Source organism: Martes martes, assembly GCF_963455335.1.
Source record: "Martes martes genome assembly, chromosome: 9".
NCBI lineage: Eukaryota > Metazoa > Chordata > Mammalia > Carnivora > Mustelidae > Martes > Martes martes.
The window spans coordinates 63,908,511-63,923,716 of NC_137896.1; the positions used below are offsets into that span (position 1 = coordinate 63,908,511).

The 15,206-nt window shown below is 38.1% G+C and overlaps 1 protein-coding gene across 2 annotated transcripts in view; it reads right to left on the reverse strand.

Annotated features, from left to right (window-relative positions):
• Positions 1–15,206, reverse strand: part of PLEKHH2 (pleckstrin homology, MyTH4 and FERM domain containing H2) — a 109,140-nt gene that overhangs the window by 37,795 nt on the left and 56,139 nt on the right. For both annotated transcript variants that reach the window (XM_080813200.1, XM_080813201.1), the window contains exons 12-17: positions 14,081–14,217; positions 13,861–13,971; positions 13,609–13,695; positions 11,914–12,072; positions 5,982–6,062; positions 2,160–2,339 (exon numbers count right to left, since the gene is read on the reverse strand). In XM_080813200.1, coding sequence (XP_080669326.1) covers positions 2,160–2,339; positions 5,982–6,062; positions 11,914–12,072; positions 13,609–13,695; positions 13,861–13,971; positions 14,081–14,217 — 755 coding nt within the window. The remainder of the gene's footprint in view (positions 1–2,159; positions 2,340–5,981; positions 6,063–11,913; positions 12,073–13,608; positions 13,696–13,860; positions 13,972–14,080; positions 14,218–15,206) is intronic.

The following is a 15,206-nucleotide window of genomic DNA, read 5'->3' on the forward strand; positions in this document are numbered from 1 at the left end:
AAGAAATGGGCAAAGGAACTGAATAGACATTTCTCTAAAGAAGACATGCAGATGTCCCACAGATACCTGAAAAGGTGTTCAACACCACTAATCACCAAGGAAATACCAATCAAAACCATAATAAGATATCACCTCACACTCAGTAGAATGGCTTGTATCAGGGGCGTCTGGCTCAGTCAGTAAAGAGTCTGCCTTCGGCTCAGGTCATGATCCCAGGGGCCCTTCATTGGGCTCCCTGCTCAGTGGGGAGTCTGCTTCTCCCTCTGTCCCTCCCCCTGCTCTTGTGCACACTCTCTCTCTCAAATAAATAAATAAAACCTTCAAAAAAAAAAAAAAAGAATGGCTGTTGTATTTAAAAAATGATAGCAAATGCTGGCAAGGATGTGGAGAAAAGGGAACACTTAGCCACCGCTAGTTGGAATGTGACTGATGCTATCGCTATGGAAAACATTATGGAGGCTCCTCAACAACTAAAAATAGAACCACCCTATGATCCAGCAATTGTACGTCTGGGTACATATCCGGACAAACTGAAATCAGGATCACGAAGAGATATCTGTACTCACATGTTTATCTGCAGCATTAGTCACAATAAACAAGACATGAAAGCAGACTAAATGTCCACTGACAGACGAACGGCTAAAGTAAATGTGGTATATACATACAATGCAATACCATGCCGTAAAAAAGAAGGAGTAATTTATAAAAGTTGTTTACATGTTAAAGATATAGCAACCATCCATGAAATATTTTATTTTTTGTATTATCCTTTTGGTTCTGCTTGTGATTTTATTCGATATAGACAAGCATTTCAGTTTGGTTTTTTTTTAAGTTTTTTGTTTTTTTAAAATTCATTTGAGAGAGAGAGAGAACATGAGCAGAGTGGAGGGTCAGAGGGAGAGGGAGAAGCAGGCTCCTGCTGAGCAGGGAGCCCAATGTGGGGCTTGATCCCAGGACCCCGGGATCCTGACCTCAGCCAAAGGCGATGTTAACCAACTGAGACACCCAGGCACCCCTCAATTTTTTGTAGTTGAATATATCACCCATTTCTACTGTGATTTCTTACATTGTGTTTTCTTTTTAGAAAGTGCCTTCTGGGGCACCTGGGTGCTCAGTGAGTTAAGCCTCTGCCTTCGGCTCAGGTCATGATCCCAGGGTCCTGGGATGGAGCCCCATATCAGGCTCTCTGCTCGGCGGGAAGCCTGCTTCCCCCTCTCTCTCTGCCTGCCTCTCTGCCTACTTGTGATCTCTCCCTCTCTCTGTCAAATAAATAAATAAAATCTTAAAAAAAAATGAAAAAAGAAAGTGCCTTCTACTCAGAGATCAGGTAAAGGCTCTTTGAAAAAATAATTTCATTTAACTCTTTACATTCATTTAGAACTATTTTACTATATGTGTGAGATGAAAAACTAATGTTTTCCTAAATAGTCAATTTCCTCAGTATATAATGAGCATACCATACTATGTATTGAATAATCCATTACTTTCCCCTTAATCTGTGATGCTTCTTTTGTCCCAAATTAGATATATTTATTTTACATTATATTAACTTTTATATTGTTTACTTATTACACATACATATAATACATATAATGATTCATTCTCAATTATATCTAAACCAAAATTTTGCTGGAAATGGTAAAAAATATAAGGGGGAGGCCTTAGAGTCACCTCAAAATACTCAGTCTAAGAGATAGTTTTTTTTATAAAGATTTTATTTATTTATTTGACAGAGAGAGAGATCACAAGTAGGCAGAGAGGCAGGCAGAGAACGAGGAGGAAGCAGGTTCCCCACTGAGCAGAGAGCCCGATGCAGGGCTCGATCCCAGGACCCTGAGATCATGACCTGAGGTAAAAGCAGAGGCTTAACCCACTGAGCCACCCAGGAGTCCTGAGATACATGTTTTGAACATAAGCTCCTTTTGTCTTCTGCCTTCATGTACTAATTTCAGCCTTGAGATCACTTTTGATGAGAAGATAGAAAAATGACATGTGAACAAGGCTAGTTTCCAGGGACATGAAGAATATCTGAAAACAGAGCTAAAGGTCTTTAACAAAGTTCTTTTCTTCATGTTCATAAAATTGATTTGATGATTATTACCAGTACTTAATGACATGAATGTACACCATTTCAAATCAACCAGTAAGTCCCTAGGTACCTTTTCATGTTTGGATCCAATCAGGAGGTAAGTCGGACCTTGGTCTTTTGGGTGGATCACAATGGTGTAATGTGTAGATAACAGACTTCTCCCACTGGCTTCATAATCTTCATCTGAATCACAGGATCTATCAACCTCTTCAACTTTAGCCTCCCAGAGTTTGATCTGACCTAAAGGAAACTAAAGTGAATGTTAGTGATTATGAGGAAGGCACTTTTTAGATCTTTTCCCACTAAAATTTTTCATAGTCCCTTTCATGCTTACTTTTATAAAGCATATCTTAGCATATCTTTCTTTTTAAATGAATGCCTAAAGGCAGTTGGGTTATCCACATTGTTACAAAAGAGTAGCCCCAACTAAAATGCCCAACTGTAATAGAAACAAAGAGTTCAACTACTAGCCAAGAAGCTATTCTGTGCAGATTATTCCTTACACTAAAATGACCCATTACCTAGTCAAGTAATTATGTAATTCAGTCAAAATATTCATTTGACTTCCTCCTCCCTGCCCCCCACAGAATTCATTAGATTAAGGTACTGGATCAAAAGGACACGTATAGACAAAGTCTCAATACTATTCATAGAAAGAGTGACGAGACTAGGCAGCTGATACAAAGAAGTGTGATTATCACCCTAAATCCCAATGAGAAGTGTTTTGAGGGTATTTATTAAAACATATATCACAAGACAATGTCATGATTCTTCCATCTTACTTTAAGAGTAAGAAAAACTTCCTACTTCCTAAAGCTGATTTACATTGAGTTTTACCTACTTTATTGTCAAAAGCAATCCAATCTGCTGTGTTGAATATTTAGCATATTTGTTTTAAAACTTTTGCTTTAATTAAGTACATTTATTCTAGGAAAATACATGGTCTGCTTCAAATTTACAGCTTCTAAAATATTTTATCAGATTTGCAATTGCAGTCTGAAAATGTTCGTTCTAACCTCAAGGATATTTGCCATCACCCGTTTGCATGCTCAGGTTCAAGGCTCAGGTTCAGGGCTCAGTGCTTGGATTTTTTCCCATCTACTCTCAGTCTCCAGGTGATCTCATCCAAGCTCAGGGCTTTAGTACTGGCATATATCAGCTACTCTCACATTTGTAACTCCAGATTCACTTTCTCTATTTAACTATTTAATAGCATCTCAAACAACTTGCTCTGCCCAGTCTTTTCTATCTCAGTTGCTGGCAACTTAATTTTTCTGTTCAGCCCCAAATCCTGGCATCAATACTGACCTCCTCACTAGTCCTCAAACACACCAGGCACACTCCTGCCTCAGGCCCTTTGCACTTGCTGTTCCCTCTGCCTGGCATGCTATTGCCTGAAATATCCACATGGCAGCTCTTTTACTTCCTTCAGACCTAATTAAAATGTCACCGTCTCAGTAAGGTTTTACCTGAATATCTTATCTAAGCTGAATTATTATCTGCCTAATAGCCGATTAATAGTACAAATTAAATCATTTAATTAAATGTGTTGTCTTGCATGGGAAACATGACTTTTTCCCATTAAATTAATAACTATTTTCTCAGTAGTCACTATGTACAAAGCACTCTTCTGGGCACTGAAAGAAGAAAATTTACTTCTGAAGGGAAAAAAAATGCAAAATTAACTTACCTACATGCTTTCAGAAAAAGAAAGGCAGGAAAACAAAAGCCAAATAAATAAATAATGAATAATATGTTTTACTTATTAAATAAATAAAATTTTATTTATTGAATATATTTATTATATATTTATAACATTATATTTATAATAATACATAGGTAGCAAGCTGGGATAAAGAAAATTAATTCTATGGTGATAATATATGACAATACTATCCTGATTAGGCATACCCAATTATATGAAAATCAAGAGTCCACGCACCCCAGCATTTAAAGATGATTATTCATTTTACCAAAGGATTCACTAATTCACTATTCCAAAAAAATAGTAAATAGGCCTAGTGTTTTTACATATTTTGACTGAATAAAAAAAGACACTGATCCAGATAGAAACAAATTGTTTCTGAAATATCTATTACATGAGATGAAGTAGGTCTATCCAGATTCACATGCATTCTCAATACTTTCCAGTGGTTATAATGGATTTCTACTCATCCACCTATATCGTTCTGACTTGTTTCTTCTATGACCAATGTTATCCATTTTTATTACATTATTATTATTAGTGAGAATATTTAAGTTCTACTCTCAGCAAATTTTAAATAATGTCCTCTTTTTGAAACACATTATAGGAAATATAGAAAGGTATAAGAGAAGGAAAAAATCATTTATAAATTCTTCCATTACAGATAATTATTCAACATTTTGACATAATTCTAAGATTTTATTTTTAAGTGAGCTCTACACCCAGTGTGGGGCCTGAACTCACAACCCCAAGATCAAGAGTCACACGCTCCACCAACTGAGCCAGCCAGGCGCCCCTTTCTTTGTATGGTTCTTTCCAATTTTTTTGCTATGCATTTTTTTTTATACGGATAGGCCAGCATGAGAATTAGAATTCTCCATCCCAACCATCCTCTTCTAAAATCTTCTGGTAATTGCAGACGAGAAGTTGGGAACCTTGTCAGAATCCCCTTCTCTCCAGGGTTCTCAGAGCCTGCCTCTGAGAAAACCTACACAAGGTGCAGAAGGTAAGGGTGAAGGAGAAGCTGTAACTCTCTCGAGACACTTGTAGTCTGACGCATGGGCTGATGGGAGTGTCCCAGAGCTTTCTGCTAAGCTGTTGAGGACCAGCTGCCTCCGTGCTTTGGGCTCAGATATCCAGTGGCAGCTTCCCTGGCGTCTGTTCCCCCAACCTTTCTAAACATTATAGAACTTTTCTAAAAGTGATGGATGTCCCTAATTCTATATTAGAACTGTCAGACCTGGGATACATAGAGTGTCTTCTGTTTTCCTGACTAAAATTAGTTGGGATTATACTGAATGTACGATTTTGTACTGGGCTTATCCGTGTCACATTTTTATGTTAGTATCTTCCCACATGACCTCAGAGGTATCATTTTTCATAGCTGACTGTGTTAATTTCCACATCCCATGAGCAATACTAATAATGGCATGCATCTTAAATACATACTGGTCAGAACCGAGAGTGCCATCTGGAAATGGAACAGAGAAATAATAATGGACTGACATGACCTACATGGTCACTGGAGCAAGAAGCCTGATCTCATTAACACAATAATCAGTCACAGACCATTCTGTGGAGCTGGCATCATTTTGTGCAAGTACTTTTGGCCCATGTTGGTTCAATTTTTAGTTTCAGGAATCCAAAGGTGATGCAGAATACCCATAATGATAACTGAGCATACATTTCACCTTTGAAAGCTATCCCACCTTTTGCCTCTGAGAGTGAAGACAACTCAAGTTCTTCTTGGGAGGAGATTCATTTAAAAATGAATATAAGGATACAAATGGGTAGAAGATGGATAGACCGGTGGATAGATAAGTGGTATCAAGGGATCTGAGGGCCTGGGACAGGGCTGGATTCTTTCCCTCCCCAGATTTTCCTTTCCTATCTTGCTGTCCCCTTCCTTCAACCTTACCTAGTCTGTCAGAACCTGGGCAAATATGAAAAATTGACAGCTGGGAGTGGGGAAGACTTCTCTTTTAAGACCAAGATGCATTTCTTAAAAATCGCTAAGACTTCTAATTAAGAATCAAGACCCCTGTAGGTATGTGATTACCTCAGTAACAAATTTAATGCAAGACTGCAACCTTATCAAAAATTCTAAAGTTTTAGCTAGTAGTGGAAGCGTGAAAGAGAACACTTTGAGCTACAACCAACATTAGCTTATTAAAAATACATACATACCTTATCTTCTTGACTACGAAAATAATATAATGTTTTTCCTATAAGTGTACACCAGACTCTCTTGGAGTAGCCATGCTTTACCTGAAATCATATTTCAAAGAATTACAAATGTAGTTCAGAACTTGGACACATTGAAGTATAGCATATGCATTCTGCCAGAAACTCTGTATATATCCAGTGTGTTCAAGGTATAAGTGATATTCCAACAAGATTGTGCGAAAGTGGTTTAAGATTGACCTGTTCTAGCAGTACCAGGGCACGTCTGGCTTCGGTGTTCATCACTTAACGCTTAAAAAATGTTTGCTGTAGGGGCGCCTGGGTGGCTCAGTGGGTTAAAGCCTCTGCCTTCGGCTTGGGTCATGATCCCAGAGTCCTGGGATCGAGCCCCACATCGGGCTCTCTGCTCAGTGGGGAACCTGCTTCCTCCCTTCTCTCTCTCTGCCTGCCTCTCTGCCTACTTGTGATCTGTCAAATAAATAAATAAAATCTTTAAAAAAAATTTTTTTAAATGTTTGCTGTATGTCAAGGACTATGCCTAGGGCTGAGAATTCAGAGACAGATAAAACAAAATGCCTATTTTATAAGTAAGTGTATTTCATAGTTACCGTATTTCCTAGATTTTCAGTAACCTTGTGGCTCTCTGGGTTAATCCCCTAATAATGTTAGAAAGAGAAGATTAAAACCTACAAAATCTGGTGCTTTCCCTTATGTAAAAGATTCACTCATTTAAAACATTTGGTGCCTCCTCTAGAAGGATTCATACACAACAAGAAAATAATATTAATATAATAACTATATACTGAATACTGCCTATATGTCAGGAACTGTTAAGTGAGAGGGACAGAATTTGAATCTAGCTCTTGATTTTGAATAGTCAGAGACTGCTCTAAGGCCTGGGAATAGGCATATGAACAAGGCACAGGCTCTTTAAACAAGGAGATCACAACCTTGCAAGGAAGACAATGAAACCAACAGTATGCTATATATCATCATTAAGACCACAAAACGTGGGAAGCCTGGGTGGCTCAGTTGGTTAAGCAGCTGCCTTTGGTTTAGGTCATGATTCCAGGGTCCTGGGATCAAGTCCTGCATTGGGCTCCTTGTTCAGCCTGCTTCTCCCTCTGCCTGCTTTGTCTGCCATTGCCCCTGCTTGTGTGCTCTCTCAATCTGATAAATAAATAAAATCTTTTAAAAAAACACAAAATGTTTACATTTATATCTGTTTCACGTGGAAGACATTTACTTAAAATTTTTACTGAATATTGTAGGTTTTTCATCATTGGGTGTCTTTATGAAGATCCTTACTGTGAGTTCCTCCCTGGCCCTGTCCTGCCTCGGTACCGTCATTGAAGATCTTTGCCGGAGAGTCCCAGCTACACTGTCAAGCCTAGAAAAACACCAAGAACTCCATTCTTGCCAATAGGTAAGATTTCCAACAAGCCCTAGTGCTCCAGACCTAGAATGTGGCATGCCTGGTTGCACCTGCCCTAGAGTCCTCCTTCCCTGGCAGTCCTGTCAAGCCTTGAAGCTAGCGCCTCTCCTGCAACAGAATGGGCTTCAATCTGGAGAGGTCCACCTTCTAGAAACCAAGACACTGGCCAGTAAAACTAAAGCCCGACATGCTGTTGTCATACTTGCCCATGGTGATAAGTATTAAGGAGAAAACTAATGCAGAAGAGAGGGAGGAAGTGGTTGGGGAGAGGGTAGGGGGTGTGTTTTACAGTTTAAAACAAGGGGCTCAGGAAGGCTTCCCTGGTATCGAGTCAGGTCCTGAAGGAGGTAGATGAGCCATGCAGTCATCTGAGGGAAGAACACTCTGGACAAAACAGGTAAATGGGAAGGACCAGGGATGGTGTGTCTGAGACTGAGCAGTGTGGAGATAGGAGAGAGGTCACTGGGGAAGGGACATGACGGGTGAGGGTAGGAGGTATGTAGGTTTTGCAGGGCCCTTGGGATGACTTACATTGAAATGGCCTGTTCTGATAGTAGTACACTGAGAAGAAGAAAAATAACTGCCACAACAGATTTTATGGGAGGCAAGTCACTGTAGTAGAAAAGGCCTGGGTTTTGAGGTCAAAGGAACCAACATTTAAATTCCAGTTCTGCCTCATGCTAGATGGAGGTCCTCAGGTGACTGACTTAACCTTTCAGCCTTTTTTTTTCCCCAAAAGATTTTATTTATTTATTTATTCATTCATTTGACAGGGAGAGATCACAAGTAGGCAGAGAGGCAGGCAGAGAGAGAGAAGGAAGCCCGCTTCCTGCTGAGCAGAGAGTCAGGTGCGGGGCTCGATCCCAGGACCCTGAGATCAAGACCTGAGCCAAAGGCAGAGGCTTAACCCACTGAGCCACCCAGGCACCCCAGAATTTTTGTCCATAATGTGTAATTACTGTGTATCTTATTGGGCTGATGTGATGACCAAGGGAGAACATGTAAATAAAGGAAAATAGTAGTTACTCAATAAATGCTTCCTTCTTCACTATGAATAAGGAGAAAGAAAACACATGTCATTTAAACCCACACATGCAGCCAGCCTTCAGGCTTTCAAAGCTGCAGTTTAAGCAAATGCCACCATCTAAAGTCTGATGGATTTAAGATCCTGCTTGAGCAAAAACAAAAAATGTTTCATTTGGCGAGACTTGTTTCAGTTTAATTAAATTTAGAAACGTATTTATAGACAAATATCCTGGAAGTTTTAAATAGTTTGTGTCACCCAGGTTTTTTTTTTTTTTTCTTTCTTCTTCTTTTAAACAAAATCCAGAGGGGCCTCTCAGCAAAACTGGAGTATAATGCATCTGGCTGTAGAGAGCATACTTTTGAAATGATTTATCTTTAAAATAGAACAATGTGTACCTTTGAAGAATTACAAGTTAACAAAGACCTGTGCCAATTCACATGTAAAAGTTGCTTTAAAAGCACAATCTGTCTTAATGCGTACATCTGATTATATCAGGATTTCTTAAAACTCTGACCTATTCTGGAAAATTCATAATAAAGCAAATTAGGCTAGAAGAATCCTTGTAAAAATTTAAAGACAACCTCAAATCCCAGAGCTTTGGCGAATGAAATAATTGAAAAACATTGTTTTTTTACCTTGAATCTGTACAAAGGTCCTGCCTATCGGTTCTGCCTGAAACTCTGAAGACGTGGTATATCATACCCTAATGATTAGTCTCTGTCATCATATAAAGTAGAAGCTCCCACGGTCATCTCTCCTCTCCTAAATTCTCATGCCTATAGCCTCCCCACCACAAATCCTATCACCCAGCCTTGCTGACTTCCATATGTGGGTGAAAAGCTTGTGAGAATAATAGCTAGCATTTGGGAGTGTTTATGTGGCAGGCACTGTTCTAAAGCACTGTATATGCTTAAATAATTCATTTCATCCTCCCAATACCTTATGAGGCTGGCACTATGGTTAACCCCCCACTTAACAGATGAGGACAGTAAGGCACAGAGCTGCAAGCCGCCTGTTTAAGGTCACACACACGAGAATGTGGCAGAGCCAGGACTTGGGCTTGTGCTCTTGCCCTACCTAGCCTCTGCCACGCTGCCTCTCTACATCCTTAATTCAATTCACAGTTTCCTGCCCTCTTCCTTTCCAAGGACCTTTGTCCCCTTCCTCATACCCTCAACTTTTCTTTACCAGAAACTGCTCCACTTCTGAAATTGACATTCTATTCTCTGATCTCAACCTTTTCCCCCTCCTTCTCTCATTGCTGGCACCACTCCTGTTCTTTGACCTCATTCCAAACGTTTAGTCCCCTGGTTCTTCTTCTTTTTTTTTTTTTTTTTTAAAGATTTTGTTCATTTATTTGACACACAGAGAGAGATCACAAGTAGACAGAGAGGCAGGCAGAGAGAGAGGGGGAAGCAGGCTCCCTGCTGAGCAGAGAGCCCGATGTGGGGCTCGATCCCAGGACCCTGAGATCATGACCTGAGCCGAAGGCAGAGGCTTAACCCACTGAGCCACCCAGGCGCCCCTAAATTTTTGTTTTTTAAATAAATGGCTTTTTGTACAGAAAATGTTTTTCTTAAGTATTAAAATAAAAGTTGCAAGAGTGACTAATCCAGAATCAAAATTAGTCAAGTTCTTAATATCAACCGACATTTTTCTGTACTTAATAACAACGTGACAACTTGAAAAACACCTCCTCCCCTCCAAAGCATTCAAGTGCTGTTCTACAGTAGCTTAAATTGTAGCCTGAATGTGAGCTCAGAACAAATCGCCCAGAATAACTGAGGGAAGTTTTTCTCTTACAAGGCTCTGAGGGTGAAAATATGGGGGTGGACATGAAAAATGGTAGGAAGGAAACCTAATAAGCAGCCTGTCTATAAACCCAAGTGGTTTAGTCATCTGGTAATCACATCTACTTATCTTCATTTAAAATGCAACTGTGAGATGGGAGGCAGGGACTAGCAGAAATATAATGTGCAGGAACTGACAGTGCCATGTGGATAAAGAAAAAACAATCACACAAACAGATTGTGGGAGACATAACAAACCCTTAGCCACAGGATCATATTAAAGTCTAAGGGTTTAAAACACATGGTCCTTGAAATCAGAGGACAGCTAGTTATTATGAATTATAGTAAGAATGTGATTTAAAGTAGCATTGTGTTCACTGGAAAATATATATTTGCATAATACCAGGGAGTCTCTACGTCACTGGTAACTGAAAAAACATTTTCCCGGTAATGTAACATTTTGGAAAAAACACAGTACAATTCTTTGTTGAATGTATTGGTGAAATTTTTCTCTTACTTTTGGTGGATCTGGTCAATCTGTAAATATTACCGAGTAGCACCTATCTATGTTCCCATATTCATGCTAAGTATAAATTACACGGTGACATAGCTTGTCTAAATCTAAATTTTTAACTTCTTACATAAACAAGGCACATGAATGATGAATGATTATTTAGAGGTTATTTTTGTGTGTGATAACTTATGTGTAAATATTTTATTGTATTTTTCTTAAAGTGATCAATAGGACTTTTTAAATTTAAAAATAATATTTATCTTAGCATAAATCAATTCTTCCTCATTCTAAAAAAATGAGAAAACAGAATTAAGCAAGAATGAAATCAGAGTTATAATATATTTTGGCATATTTCATATTCAGACATTTTTCTATACATATATAATAAAATGGGATAATAATATAATACTGCTGTCTACTTTGTCAACTAACAATGCATCATAACATATTTCTATAGCACTGAATATTCTTTTATTTAAAATGGCTGTATAGTAAAGCATTATCTGATTATATATACTTGTTTAAACTATCCCTTACTCTACATTTAAATTGATGCCAATTTTTCTTCATTGTAAACTATGCCATGCTAGTAATCTTTCTGGGGCAATTGAAATGTTCTATATGTTGACAGACTGATAGTAAATATCTGTCAAAACCCATCACACCCTATACTTAAGATCTACATTTTATTTACTTATTTTTTTTTTTAGTAAGCTCCGTGCCCAATGTGGAGCCCAACATGGGGCTTGAACTCATGACCTGAGATCAAGACCCAAGGTGAAATCAAGAGTCGGACACCAAACCAACTGAGCTACCCAATTGACCAGATTTTTTAAAATATCATTTGTATTTTTTAGGTCTACCAACTCTACTTCTTTCCCATTGTGTCCTTTGTTTCTTTTCCCCCATTGATATTTATCCTTTACTTACTAACTAGGAAAAGCTTGTTTTTCACATGTTTCAAACACTTACCCAAGCTTTTCAATTATCTTTTAAAAATTCTGGTTAGGAAATTTTTGATGGTAAGAACACTTGGTATCCTAAGTAAAACACCCTTCCCACCCAAGATAATATAAATACTTAATACACATATTCTCTGACACCCACTGATGATCGTGGGGCTACCTCCCCAGTTGCCTCAGACACTGCTATGCACATAAAGGTCCTACCTTGGTGAGCAATCCCTTCACCGTTGGTTTGCCCTCAGGCTGCAGAAAAAGTGGGCTGGCAGCTTGTACTCGAAGAACATTCTGTAACACTTTAATCCATTCTTCCAATATATTGGGAGAATCTGCAGTCAGATAGTATGTGTGTTTTTCAGTGGTCAACTGAAAGGGGATGAGAAAGAGATAGGAATGGAAACTCTGAAGATTTAGGATTATTAGCATTTCCCTGACTAGTCTGAAAACATCATTAATTAACATAGAAACAAACATGCTATACCTTGAATCCTAGTTGCTAAATAAATGATTCATACATAATTTAGAGTAGTTTCACCACTTTGTGAGAATTACAATAATTAACTTAGTGTTGAAATAATTTTTTCACTTCCATTTACTTTAAAATTTTTCAGAGTATTAAGCTCTTGAGTCATGGTTTTTTATCTCATTTAATCATTACCATTTCTTTTTCTCCCTTAAATGTGCTACAGGTTTCTGGCTGTTGAAGTGAGAGCAGCATGACTGGAGATTGTAATAAGACATTTTTTAGCAAATAAAGAGTTATTTGTTATAGAAGTGATGAAATCAATTATAAATAAAACAAGAAGAAGTGTTTAGAAGAAGAGCAACTCTTATAACATATAAGATATTACGAACTCACAATATTCAGTCTTAAATGAACCACATTTCAAAATTTCCAAATATTTCAGAAGCTTGTAGCTAATTTTTTTTTAAAGATTTTGCTTATTTATTTATTTTAGAGGTAGAACGAAAAAAGGAGAGACAGAAAGAGAGAGTATACCTGGAGGGGGAGGGGCAGAGGGAGAAGAGAATCTTAAGCCGACTCCACGCTGAGCTTGGACCCTGATGTGGGGCTCAATCCCAGGACCCTGAGATCAGGACCTGAGCCAAAACCAAGACTTGGCTGCTTCAACTGACTGTGCCACCCAGATTCTTATCTGCCATGCTTCAAGACGAAATTTTTCCTGATTCTCCCTTCTACATTTTTGGACAGTTCTAAAGTTATTATCCCCAGAAAACACTGAAAATGAGCCTTATTCCACTCTTCAAAGGAGCAAGATAAGAATATAATATTTATAGAAGGTATTTCAGAAATAAAGTATCTGAATTTCAATCACATTTATCAAACTATCTCAAGAATGTATGTTTTACATTTAGTTGGCTTCTAGCAAGACTGGCCTTATCGTGTGGGTTAATGGCCAGCAGCTATGTCTAGGGTGTGACCAATATTTTTCCCACTTACGTGCTATAGCAGCTGAAGTTCATAGAAGAAATGCCATTTTCTGGTTCTATATCAAAATGCAAGCTCTCCTGAAGTTAGTCGAACATCAAACTAATAATATTGGGAATTCATTTCTCAGATAAGCCTTCCCTAAAATAGCTAGACAGTTTGAGAGCTGAGAGTAGCTGCGAGATCAAGTATAGGGAAAGAAGCGTGTACGGGATAAAGGGCAAAGGAAGTGCTGTGGACAGGTACTCAACACAAACCCAGCTGACGTTATATTTTTAACTGAGAAGGTCTGGGGTTTCACATGTTTTTTGAGGCACCATACTTAATACAAAACGAATAAAGAAACACTGAATCATCCAATCTCCTCTCTGTTAGCTTGGATCATTAAGAACTGAGTTTTGCATGATACAAAAAAGAAAAAGTAAAAAAAAAAAAAGGTTAAAAAAAAGTACCTGAACTGTTTGTTTGTTATCTCCTCTTAAAATACTGCAGGATGCACTAAGTTCAATATGGCCCTGGGGTTTTCTAATTACATCACTCTGTAGGAAAGGAAGAAAACGGAAGGAAGAGTGATTGATTACCTGGAACAGTAGTAGTAAGAAATGCTTTGTATCATTAATTGCATTACAGGGAAGAAAATCAACCAGGAATTTGATTTCTAGTTTGAGGAAGTCAGTTCTAAAAAGCAAGCGCTTCCCACTCACCGGAGATTTATAGTAAAGTAATTCACCACCTTTAAGAACAAACCACCTCCTCTTCCAAGTCTTGACTTTACCACTCATTTTTAATAAGTAGCCAGATTTTTCCAGTGGTTCCTAATTAAAAAGAAATTTTAAAAATTTATTCCCTTTGGAGCCTCAAACTAACAAGATTCATTAATATTTTCTTTCTTTAAAAAAAAAAAAAGCCTGATTCAGTGTTTACATTTTTCCCGTTATCACTGGATGATGAGCAGGTTTTAGGGAGCTTCTGCTCCGGCTGGGAGTATTCTGTGTCTGTGGAGTAAGCATCTGGGGGAATGGCATAATCACTTTCAGAAGCCACTGAAGACAGAGACACACCTAGATGAATAAAGAAATAAATTAAGTCAATATTTAATAATCAGGTGGCCCAAATGCCAGCTGTGAGTTCTCCTAAGGAATACAGCTATTCCAAAATCATAAGCCTTCCTAGACTATTCTCATACCTTTGCCATAAAGAACTTTTAAAGCAGAAAACAGAACTAAAGGATTATGATGTAAACCTTCAAGGAAGTCACAGGAACATGAACATGTTGGTATGATTACAAGCACAGCGAATTTTACATAAACTGTGCGACATATATATACATATATAAGATATATGCAAGGATACTAATGTATCTTTTATTAAGGATTAAAAATGTGTGTTCACATATTTACATTGTATGTATTACATATATATAGGCAAACAAATGTTTGATTTTAATCTATTAAGACTTGTACAAATACATTTTATTTCTTAGAAAGATTTTATTTATTTATTTTGAGAGAGAGAGAGAGAGAGCACAAGGGGGGGGGAGCGGGAGAGGGAGAATCAGGCTCCCCTCCAAGCAGGGAGCCTATGTGGGGCTCAATCCCAGGACCCCAGGATCACGACCTGAGCTCAAGGCAAATGCTTAACTAACTGACAACCAGGCACCCCTACAATTACATTTTAAACCACTTAGATTTTGTAATCACTTTTTAAAAAATATTTTATTTATTTATTTGACAGATAGAGACCACAAGTAGGCAGAGAGGCAGGCAGAGAGAGAGGAGGAAGCAGGCTCCCTGCTGAGCAGAGAGCCTGATGTGGCGCTTGATCCCAGGACCCTGGGACCATGACCCAAGCCGAAGGCAGAGGCTTTAACCCACTGAGCCACCCAGGTGCCCCTGTAATCACTTTTAAAGTAATTCACATCCAAAAGAAGTATTAGTATCAGTATCAGCATCAGTAGTATTTTTCATATAAGTTGAATATTACCAGTTTATAAAAATTTTTAAAATCTTTTTGTAAAAGAAAAGCAATAAGACTTAAAGATATAAACAAA